The sequence below is a fragment of the Eurypyga helias genome, unplaced genomic scaffold, assembly GCF_000690775.1.
Source record: "Eurypyga helias isolate BGI_N326 unplaced genomic scaffold, ASM69077v1 scaffold9638, whole genome shotgun sequence".
Taxonomy (NCBI): domain Eukaryota; kingdom Metazoa; phylum Chordata; class Aves; order Eurypygiformes; family Eurypygidae; genus Eurypyga; species Eurypyga helias.
In genome coordinates, this window is record NW_010268985.1 from 97048 (window position 1) to 108136 (window position 11089).

The 11089-nt window shown below is 50.5% G+C and overlaps 1 protein-coding gene across 1 annotated transcript in view; it reads left to right on the forward strand.

Annotated features, from left to right (window-relative positions):
- Window positions 1-386: 386 nt before the first annotated feature.
- The window catches only part of TNFRSF11A (tumor necrosis factor receptor superfamily, member 11a, NFKB activator), a gene marked incomplete at its 3' end in the record, with an annotated part of 18143 nt that continues 7440 nt past the window's right edge, over window positions 387-11089 (forward strand). The window contains exons 1-7 of the mRNA XM_010157943.1: window positions 387-458; window positions 5971-6052; window positions 6515-6640; window positions 7162-7305; window positions 8414-8507; window positions 8883-8977; window positions 9856-9963. Of these exons, the coding sequence (XP_010156245.1) occupies window positions 387-458; window positions 5971-6052; window positions 6515-6640; window positions 7162-7305; window positions 8414-8507; window positions 8883-8977; window positions 9856-9963 (721 nt within the window). The remainder of the gene's footprint in view (window positions 459-5970; window positions 6053-6514; window positions 6641-7161; window positions 7306-8413; window positions 8508-8882; window positions 8978-9855; window positions 9964-11089) is intronic.

Below are 11089 nucleotides of genomic sequence, written 5' to 3' on the forward strand. Positions count from 1 at the left end.
ACGTATAGGGTTGTGTCGTTAGTGCCTTTATTGTCGTATTATATGAGCGTGAATGGGTATGGATTTACTCACAGCCAGTCAGTGAGACTGCAACTGGAGCGGTGAGGGTGCTAAGCTTTCCTACAGAGCGCTGCTGTCGCGCCCGCTTGATCTAGAAGAGATTTGCCTTCCCAGGCCTTTTCACGAGCCCACCTAGGTAACTTCGTTGTTCTTCAGTTTTTATTTCTGCTTGTTATGGACTCTCGTCTTGCTGTCAAGCCCTTTCCTTAAATATTTTGATCCGGTTGGGTTTTGGGTTTCTACCCTCTGATTCGTATTTAAAATATTCTACCTCGTAGTTGCTAGTCTTTGAGTTACCGTAGCAGTGAGGACACGTGGGTTCCGGCATGAGGTTTTGCGTCACAGCGCGGGCCGAGCAGGCAACGTGCAGCCACTACCGCCCACCCAGTCGACGCAAGGTTAGGTGTACCCCTTTGGCCGTTGTAGGAAGATGACTTCGCCTCCGAGTGACGAGTGCTGGGCATGTGACGGCAGGCTTCCAGCCCACAGAGGAAAGCTGGCCGATTCACACGCTGGGTCGGTAGCCCTCTCAGCCCTGCCATCTATCACCTCCGTCATCTCCCATCTGATACACCCCAGGTTCCCGTCTGCCTTGACCCCACCGCCCCGCTGCGAGGGTGGGCAGCGCGGCACTTCTCCTTCACGTAGTCTGCTGGCTAGAAATAACTCTGGTGGGTTGCAGATTGATGAATGGCCCTTCCTGTTGGCGGAGCCGCACCGGTTGCTCAGGTGTTTGCTTTTTGCTGGGTGCTAAAACAGAGGGGCAAGGGGAATAGTCAGGGTGGGGCTTTTACCGCTGTTTGCCCACTTCCTGGCTGCAAGTTACAGTTTTCTCTTGACCCCTTTATTCAGTTTTACCCCTCTTGTTCTTTCTGGCCTCTTGAGGTATTAAGGCTCTAGCAGGGTTTCAAGGACCTATTTTTAAGAGTGAGATAATATTTAGTTTTTAGCTGTTGCCATTTCCCGACTGTATTTTGCCACGTGGTGGTAGTCCTGTGATGTGGTTTACTGGTCACTGGAAAGTTGGCATCACCAAAAGCATTTCATTCACGGTCTAAGATTTTCGTGATGAATTACAGGCCTGCGAGCGAGGAACTGGAACCGCGCGGCTGTGACCCGCGCGCCGCTTTGATTGAATCCTTATCGACAGCGAAGGCTGTCTGCAGAGGAGCCGTTGTGTTCAGCATCCCTGAGATTACGATTGAGTCTTCAATGCGGGACTCTTCTTTCCTCCTTATTAACTCACAAAAGTTCCCGAGCCCGTCACTGTGCGCGTTACTCTTACCCGCCTCAGTAGAGTGCCCGGGAGCGCCAGCCACGGGGCTGCGCCCACCCAGAGCCGTAAGAAATTATTCTTATTCTTGAATAATTTTTTAGTCAGGCCTCTGAAACTGGCAACGAGCTGAAAAATCTGGGTTTTGCTTAGCGATACTGCTGACCCAAATCAGACAGGAAGCCGGAGGGCTGCGGGCACACGACTGGTGGGAGAGGAAAGGGGGTGGCTCACATTTGAAGGAGCTGAAGGAAGCAGATGGCTGCAGAGGCCATCCTAGCTGGACACCAGGGTGATGAGCTTGCAGGGCCTAGTTCTGATCAGGAAATGTTGGTCAAAGCTCAGTCTTCTTGACGAAGGCAAATAAATCGCCAAATCCACAGAAATATTCTACTTCTGCAGCAGGGGAGGCTAAGGGCCTCGGAAGCGAGTGGTTTGAAATAAACTCAGGCTCCAAAGCGTCAAGAGCAAGGGGTGTGCAAGGCAGGGCGCAGCATAGTTGGCTCTCCCATCGGTACCTTGGGTCTGCAACGCTGAACTGAGGGAAAAAGAAGTGCTTTGCTCAGCGAAATGATGAGGGATGACTTGAACGCTCTCCAGAAGCAATGACATTGAGCAAGGAGGTGTCATCTGAAGATCGTTACCCAAGGGACAGCTCCCTTGACGTGCCCCTTTACGTTTCGATTTTTGCAAAATTGAGATAATCGCTACTGAGCAATTCCCGCTGAGGCCTCAGGTTCTTGCTCAGAAGTGACATGGGAAAAAGAGTGCGGAAACCCCCGAGCTCGTCCTTCCAGATTTTTTCTTTTAAAAGAAAGAGGCCTGTGCAACTCTATCTTCCCTGAAATGTCTGTCTGAATGTTCATCTGAGCAAGAAAGTAATTTTAGCATCCATGACACACAGCTTCTGCTGCCATCCGATTGCTCAACGGCACCAAGAATAAATATTTCCTTAAGCCTGAGGACAGGAATCTGAATGCTGCTGCTTCCCCCTTCAGAAGCACCTGTGTGTGTGTTTTTTCAAGGTCTGAGTAACACAGTGGTGCTTTGTCGCTCTGAGTCATCGAAGCTCCGCGACCCTACAAGCACGCTCTTGCTTAGCGTCCTTTTCAACAAACCAAGGGGTGGGGGGTGGGAGAAGAAGCTGAAAAAGCTGCCTGCAGCTGGACACCAAAACACGGTCCTCCTGCAAACCCTGACCTGAGCACGCCTGTTTTTCCAAAAAAGTCAGTGTTGCTACTCCTGCTAATAGGTAATCGGGGTGTTGGCATGCTTTACCGAACTGGATCCACCGAGCCCCGAGGAGGTTTGTCCTTTTTCCCCCCCTGGATTTTTTCCCTGACAGATATATTTGTTCTGAGGTAATGTTAATCAAGCAGGAAAGCTGTTTGGTTTTTTTTTTTTAGGAACTGGTACAAACTTGTGTGCTTCACACGCTTCTTACGTGACAAATTAAATTTCGACAGGATACCTAGAGCACTCATTTGCATGTGGGGGTGGTATTTAATGAACAGCTTCACCAGTAGCGAGGAGGTGAAAGGAGTGACCAGGCTGGTTTTTGTACTGTTTCGTCACTTCAGAGGAAGCTGACACCTTCTCATTCATCAAGGCCCCTTCTCTCTCCAGATAAGAGCTCAGTGATATCCAAATCACCCTGACCACAGCCCAGTGGCCAGGGAGAGGAAGGATGTTCAAGGGGTTATGGGGCGAACTTGAGCCTTGGGAGACTCGGTCTGGTTTCCTGTCACCTCCGTCAAGCCGGCCTTCGCGTGCGAGTTCCTCATCTGCAAAATGCATCGCACTTCCCCGTCTCCCAAGGACGGGGTGGCGGGAACACGTTGGCGACGGCTCGTGCTGCCAGCGGCACGGGCGCTTCTCAGCTCCCAGGGAAGCTGACCGGCAGCCTGACGATGAGGCGTGCACAGGTCACCTGGCAGAGGGTTAAACAAGGGATAACCTGGCTTCGGTGGTGCTGTGTCAGCAGGAGGGCCCACATTCACTGGATCGGCTCCCACCCTTAGAGAGCCCCAGGTTCTTCTCTTCCCCTTCCTGTCCCCTCTCCCCCCAGCTTTCGTGCTCGGCAGGTGCGGCTAGTCCATACCAGGCCAAAATCCCTCGCCGTCGTGGCAAGGCTGGGCTCACATGGGGGTCAGCACGTGGAAGCCAACAGCCTCGCCTTTATGTCCTTGAGCAAAAATCGAAGGAGGGAGTATCGCGGCTCGGTGAATGCGTTGGCTTGTGCGAAAAGGGGAAGGACACGGTGGCAGAAGAGACTACTTATTGACACAGAGCGTAGATGTATGCAGCTGCAGCTGTGAGCGTGCCCTAACAATAACCCTCTTCAGAGGGTAAAGCGGGGAGGTATGAAGCGATTTCCGAAAGGTAGCCGAGCAATTAGCCTGCTCCCCTAGCCTGGGCGCCAGGGGATTGCTGCTTCTCCTCAGGCTGAGTTGTGATTCTTGGAAATTATTCCAGACCCTTTAGCTGGATGTTCTTTAGCAGATTTGCATATCCTTCCTTAAAAAGTATGACTTTGCCCTTGCTTGACACTTCAGTGATTTTTTTAGTCTTTTCTTCTAAAGAGGAACTATCAGACTGGAGCAAACGAGGAAGAAGAGGATACTCAGTTACAAAATGCGAGCCGCTGGACCTGTCATTGGCCTCATCGCTCATGTTGCCTCTTCAGATGGCTGGGAATAGCGAATCAGTTGCTCAGGACCTCTCTCTGCTGCTCGGTCCTGCAGCGTCACCTCACCCCCCACGCTGGCCAGTTTAGTGTTGTCGCAGATGCCGCCCGAAGCGCGGTACAGAAAACGAGCTCCTTGGATTACAGGGGTGTTGTCAGCGTTTCCCCTGGGACGCTGAGCTATGTCACCGTTCAGCTGCCAGGCTGGCACGGCTCTCCCTTTCCTAGATTGCCTCTCACCTTGCCAACGCCGATCGTTATCCCGCGCCCCTCTTGGGAGGTGCTGCGCAAGGGCAAAACACGATCCTTGTTCCAAAAACCGTATAATCTTATCAGGAGAAAGGTGCTGCTGATGAATGCAAAAGGAGAGACAAGGAAATAAGGAGACAACACAAGATTTCCTGTAAGGCTGGACTCTGAATGTGACCTGGAATTGCTGTCATGATAAAAAAAAGTGGCTGTAAGGTGTTTATAACCCGTAAAAAGTACCTGACTTGAGGTGCTTTCTCTGTTCCAGAGACAGCCGGTGCAGTTTTGATAAACACCAACCCGTGGCTCAAACTCCAAGCCCAAAGGGAGTACTTTACAAGAAAACCTTGACGTTTTTGGTTGTCTTTAAGTTACAAGACCCTTCAGAGCATTAGAAGACGACAAGGTGCTTAGGGAAAAATGTTTTCTATTTACAGAGGTTGCTATTGCTGAAACTAGAAAAGGATGAAAGGGGAGAATTAAAGACTGCGAGGAAACAACAAGGGGACAACGCTAACCAGAGGCATGGAAATCAGTATCAGCAGGCACAGGGCTGTCCTATGCTACCAGATGGCAAAAGCTCCCTTTAACCAGCAGCAGAAGCTTCACTGCAGCCTTCTCCAAGTACAGGAGATTTTAACCACTGTATCCAATAATGAAGGATTCCTTGCCACAGGACAGATTTTGAATCATCTCACCTATTGCAAGATCAACAACGGGTTGTACGGTGTTGAGTTGGCCTGGCGGGCTGCTGCCGGGAGATTCCCGGGCAGCCAAAACAGGGTGAGCGAGGGCCTGGGCATGGCGCCTGGCTGGCCCTGATCCCCAGCACAAGCCATGCCCCAAAGACCGGCTGAGAGAGGCACGTGTGTTGAGCTGCGGGTGGGACGGCTGTGGATACCGGGAGACGAGGGCAGGGAGGGGATGCGAGGGCCCGTAAGAGCTAGCAGCAGCACTGCCACCTGCTTTGCAGGTACCCTCTCGTGTAACAGTTCAGGTGGGGGGGTGGGGGGTTGTGTTGGGTTTGGTTTAGATTCTGGGAAGCAAAAAGCTGTTTGCTTAATTGCATCACCTCTCTGGATGGCTGCCTCAGTTCCAGGAGACCCGTCTCTGCAGGACACAGTGGGAGCCGTAAAAAGCTGCAAAATTGAAGTCCAGTCTTTTGTGGGGCTAGCCAGGAGTATTGAGTATCCCAGAAGGAAGCTGGGAACTTCTTCTTTTTCAGGAGTGTAAATCATTCACCTTATTTGTTTGCTTAATGCTGTACATTAAAACTGCTGGTCGCCCAGCTCTTGGTTGGAGGTCATACCTGTGGAAGAGACTACAGACCTATCTTTATGCCTTTTGTTTGTTTTGTTTTTCTTTTTTTATACTTGCTTTGAAGCCATAGATTTCAAATAATAGAGCACTGTGAGAAAAGGTTATATAGGAGGCCAGAAGTTCATGACAAATTGCAAGGCTGTGTTATTTATTTATCACCTGGCTGTATTACAAGTCCCTGTGTGTATCGAGTGCATATTCTCAGCGTGTCTACAAAGCGCCTTTGAAGTCATAAACATTGGGTAATTTTTACTGCTTAGCTATCCAAAATGCTATACAGAAGTAAAGTTTTCCTCCTCTCTGACAGCACTGTGAGTAGGCAGGGCTGAAGCTCTCCAGGTAATGCTGGTTCTCATGTCCTCTCTCTCCTTCTCCACTCCAGCTGTCACTACAAATCACCCCGCCGTGTGAAAGCGAACAACACTATGAATACGCTGGGCGGTGCTGCACAAAGTGTGAGCCAGGTATGTGTGCACCGGGCTGTACCGGCTTCGTGAGCGATGGAGCTCATCAGGAAGAGCTCCGTGGGTCGGTAAGGCAGCTTGCTTCCGTGGCGCTGCTCCTCTGCTGGCAAACACCTCTGGAGGTGCCTGATTTCAGGCTTACAAGTGCCTTGTGGTGCAGGGCTGGTCCTGCTGACCTCAGCAAAAGCTACGGCAGCTGTTTTGTTGGGATAGCGCTTGGCCACTGCAGGAGACAGAAGGCAGCTCGAGCCTCGTGCACGCAGACAGAACTGCTCCCAGGCCTTAAGCTTCGCGGAGGTTTCAGTGTCACGCTAAGTGGGGGCCAGACTGGGGAACTCCAAAGGTGGCAGGAAGAAATGATTGTCTACAGCAGTGTTAGCCCAACCTGTTATTTTCCCTAAGCCCCTTAGGCAGCTGGTGTGCAGCTCGCAAATGACCTCCTTGTCCTCCTGTCATTCACAGGGAAGTATATGTCTGCTAGGTGCACTGGTACTTCTGATAGCATATGCCAGACGTGTGGGCCGAACGAGTATATGGATGTCTGGAACGAAGAAGATAAATGCTTACTACATAAAATATGTGATCAAGGTGAGCTGTTCGTACTGAAGAACCTCTTCATCCAAATTAGTGACTCACGAAGATGAGAACATGGATCTAGGGGCGTTGCTTTGTTGACGTGCCCGACAGTGGACGTTGGGCTTGCAGCAGGGCCTGGCAGAGGGAGCTCCCCGGAGAGCAGAGACCGTGCCGAGCACTGCGACCGTACTCTCCATGCTGCTGATAATCGTTATCTTCACTGGGGCCATTCACTCCTGCGAGCTGGATCTTAAAGGTTGCCCTTCTGCCCAGCGCACTGTGCATTCCCTTCCCCTAAAGCGTTTGCCTCACCCTTGCAAAAGCTCTGTTCGTTTTCTACAGCAGCTGCAAGGAGCAGCGTCGCTCAGGAGTGCGACGAGGGGTCTCCCATGCTTCTAGAGAGATAACGTTTCCTCTAGCATGAATGGGTTTGCATCTGGCACTCAAGCAAAACAAATAGGTAGAAGAGGAGGTTCATAAACTTGAGGCTTATTATCAGAAAGATTTTTACTCCCAGCTGCTTTCTCTTTCAGGGAAAGCTTTGAGAGAAGTGAACCCGGGGAACAGCACGTCCCAGCGTCAGTGTGCTTGTACGGAGGGCTACCACTGGAATGAAGACTGCGACTGCTGTCAGCGAAATACCATATGTGCTCCAGGATTCGGAGTCGAGCATCCTGGTAAGACACAGAAGGGGGACGTAGGAAGTGAAATGGGCAGCTCAGGCCTGCAGGATGAGGCCAGCGCCGTGTGTGTTGTCACAGTAGAGAGGGGACTTTAGACTCTCAGATGACTGTCAACAGCAGACGCACGTCTGAGTTATCTTTACTGCTGCACATAACCCTCCTGGCCTGTTTGCATTTTGAAGGCTTCTGCCTCTGTAGTTTAAATAGTATCTCGGGGCAACTGACTTCTGCAAGATGCCGCGTGGGCGCGACAATGGGCGCACGGTGTTGGGTGCATTTCTAACGTTTGCTGAGGGGTCTGACTGCGAGTCGCTGGGACACGCATTGCCCGGGTGTTCAGGGAAGTGGCCCGTTGGGAATTGTTGCTGAGTTTGGATTTGAAATAATATTTTTTCCGATGACTTTGCTGTTTTGTAATGTTATCAGCAAGTCAGAAGCAATTAGCACCTTTCAGGTAGCGCGCGTATTCCTCGTGTTAGATGACTAGTAACGCAGAGATTTATTACAGGCATGTAATTTAGTCTCAGGTCTGATCAAAAACAAAACGCAGGTGTTTCGTGGGTGGAAAACAGAGACTGTCAAGTTCAGAGTTGTAACAAACACCGGGAACTGCTGCACCAAGCATGAGGAACCCCAGGAAAGCAGCACGTAATAGAGCAGCGGGGGATGAAGTGCTGCATGGGCCTGGAGCACAGTGGTGCTGTTTATTCTCCAGTCTAGCAAACCCTGACACAGCGTTTTGTTTACTGTGGCTTCATAGAAGTGACAGTACCAGTTAGTGGCATAGCGTCGACACGAGGAAGTTTGTGGAAGGGGAAGGATAGAATAGCTGTGTGTTATTTTACAGTAACTGCAAACAGCTTCTGGTCATTTCTCATTCTGAGCACGCAGTAAGTGCTCAGATGAGACTAGCACACTGTTTTTTCCTGCTTACATGTGACTGTCATTATTGCTCTAATATAATTAAGATCCTTCTCTCTTCAGGGAACCTTTCGGTGGGGGGAGTGGAGCGGGAGCATGGGCAGCATAGTCATCTTCCCCTTACCTGTAAGGAACTCATGGAAACTCAGCTGTGAAATTTTTCTTCCTTTGCCACACACAGTGCAGCAAGACAAGGACACGAGGTGTACGCCATGTCCCAGAGGCTACTTCTCCAAGGTCGCTTCATCCACCGACAAGTGTATGCCCTGGACCAAGTAAGTCCCCGTATCTTGCAGAAGGACAGGCTAGCCACGAGGCAAGGGAGCGGCTTGGGCGAAAGCATTTTTTGGTGGGGTGCTTTGGGCTGTCTGCGGAGCGTGGAGAGCATCTCTGTTGGCTGCGCAGTGATAAAGGCATTCTCATGCTGGAGCTTGAAATTCTCCTTGAGGTGGGGAGAAGGAGAGAGCAGTAACAACAGAACGGCCAGGCTAACACAGCTGGAAATAAAGAAGGTATCTGAGCTTCTGAAGGGCAGAGAAATGCGGGATAAATGTTGTACGTTACAACAGAAAGTACTGTTCTGCCTAAGTTGTGGGAGCCACAACAAGCTTCCTCTTTGAGAACCTAGCCTCCTTGTCTTTCTTTTTCAGCTGTACAGCTCGAGGAATGACAGAAATAGTGCCTGGGACTGAGAAGTCGGATGCAGTTTGCACAGAACGGAAGATGCCTGAGCCGTCAGAAGATGGTATGTGTCCTCAAACAGAATACCTGTTACAAAGCACCAGGGAGGAGGAGGAGGGAAAGTGTGTACTAGGGTTTTTCACTGTCTTAACTCCAATCCCATTACGAGTGACTCCAGAGGGAGCAGCTGCAGACCAAGACAGCGCCCTTGGAAAATCCCACCTTTAAAGACTATTTTAAGCCCGGCAACTCCAGGGCCCATGTCCGCTGCTAAGCAGAGCTTCACAGCTCCCACTGAAACTGCACGGCAAGCGGCATTGCTGTAATGCCCATGACCTCCGTCACGTTGACAGCGCTTCCATTCTTTTCAGCCGGCTGATTTCCACACACACGTTATCTGCATAAAGGCTAGCAGCTTCTCCCTGTGCTTTTTGTATAGCAATGGATACAGCCTCAGCTGAATGCAGCTCTCCCTTCTTGCCCACTGCCCATTTCCCTCTCCAGTGTGGATATGGTACCAGGGATCCTGGCACGCAGCGATTCTTCATAACCAGAGATCAAGGACAAATTTTGCCAGCTGAGGTCTATGGTCTCCAGGAGAGGGGTGTCCCCCATCCCGAGACAGAGCAAGCACAGCCCGTGGGCTGCTGGCCGCTCATGGGGCGACTTCCAGAGGAACATGACTGGATCACGCCTCTCCAAGACACCAAGTCTCTGGTTTTTAGGGAGATGGCTCCATTACCAGGTACCTCCAGTAAGGCTGCTCATCACAGAACTGCACGAGTGCTAGAGCTGTTGCCCTTGTTGTAGAAACTGAAAATCAAATAGGAGGGGAAAAAACCCACCCTCTCCCTTGGAAAAGCAGGTGAAATGAGCAGGGGTTGTCATACCGCTGAGTACGAGCTGCATGTTGATGGCACTATCTTTTTTTACATCCCGCAGGAACAAACAGGATCTTATACGTGTTGATTGTCATCTTGTTTTTTGTGGCACTAATTGGCATTGTCATCTTCATCGTATACTACAAGAATAAGGGAAAAAAGTTGACAGGTAGGTGATAGCTGATGGTATTCCTGAACGTGACAACTGCACGTCTCTCTGGTTTCATGGGTAACCACCAGGTTAAGAAACTCGGGGGTTATTTTGGAAGTTCTGTGCTGTCCCCATATCTGTCCATATGAATATGCTTTAACTAGTGCAAATCCAGGCTTCAAATTCCTTTCCTCTAGGCAGGGAGCGTAGTCCATAACGCATATGGCTTGGTACCCTCCCGCGGCCCCGACCGTGCGGCGACCGCCCCCGGGGAGGCGGCTGCGCGGACGAAGGAGGGCTGGTGCTGGGGGCTTTTATAGCAGCACGGCTGCTCTGCACCGCTGGGCACAGCAGACCCCTGGGCTGAAGGGAAGCAGGGAAAGACTTACAGAGCGTTCACCACCTCCCGTCTCCTTTCTCCCGCTTCCTTTCCTCCTCCGAAACCTACATCTGGACAGGTTAAAATATGGATTTCAAGACAAAAGCCTGATGTGTATTTGAAAACATGACGTAGGCAATGTTTTTAGCTAAAGGCCAAAGTTCCGATGAGGTATAGAAGAAACCATAGAATCAGTTAGGTCAAAAAAGCCCTTTAAGCTCATCAAGTCCAACCATTAACCCAGCACTGCCAAGTCCACCACTGAATACTAGAAGGAAATAGAATAAACACTAAAAGTAGAAAAATGGAAAAATCCTAGCAAAGGCCTACTGGGTAACAGTGGGTACTGAACATGTCATTAATACAACGGAAATACCTTCAACAGGTACCCAACTCTCTGTTAAGCCTGGGATCTCCTTAGTTGAGGACATACCCCTGCTGTTCTGTTCATTTTCCATTTTCTCCCCCTAAACATGGAAATCTTTTTCCTAGTGTAGTTTTTCCATCATCTCCTTTCCCAAGCCTTAGCAACGTACGAAATGTTTCGGGAGTAGTGGAAGGGAAGACAGCAACCCTCTCCTGTAAAGCGTGTTTCAGCCTGTGTTTTAGAAATAGGCTGCCTCTGCCACACTAAACACGGGTTGTGCTAAATCTGGAATTCCTGGGATGGGCTGGAGGAAATGGTGACTCTCCTCGCAAACCAAATACTTAACAGTGCAAAGCAGGTTGGGGGGGGGGGGGGGGGGGGTGGGGTCTTTTTTTTCA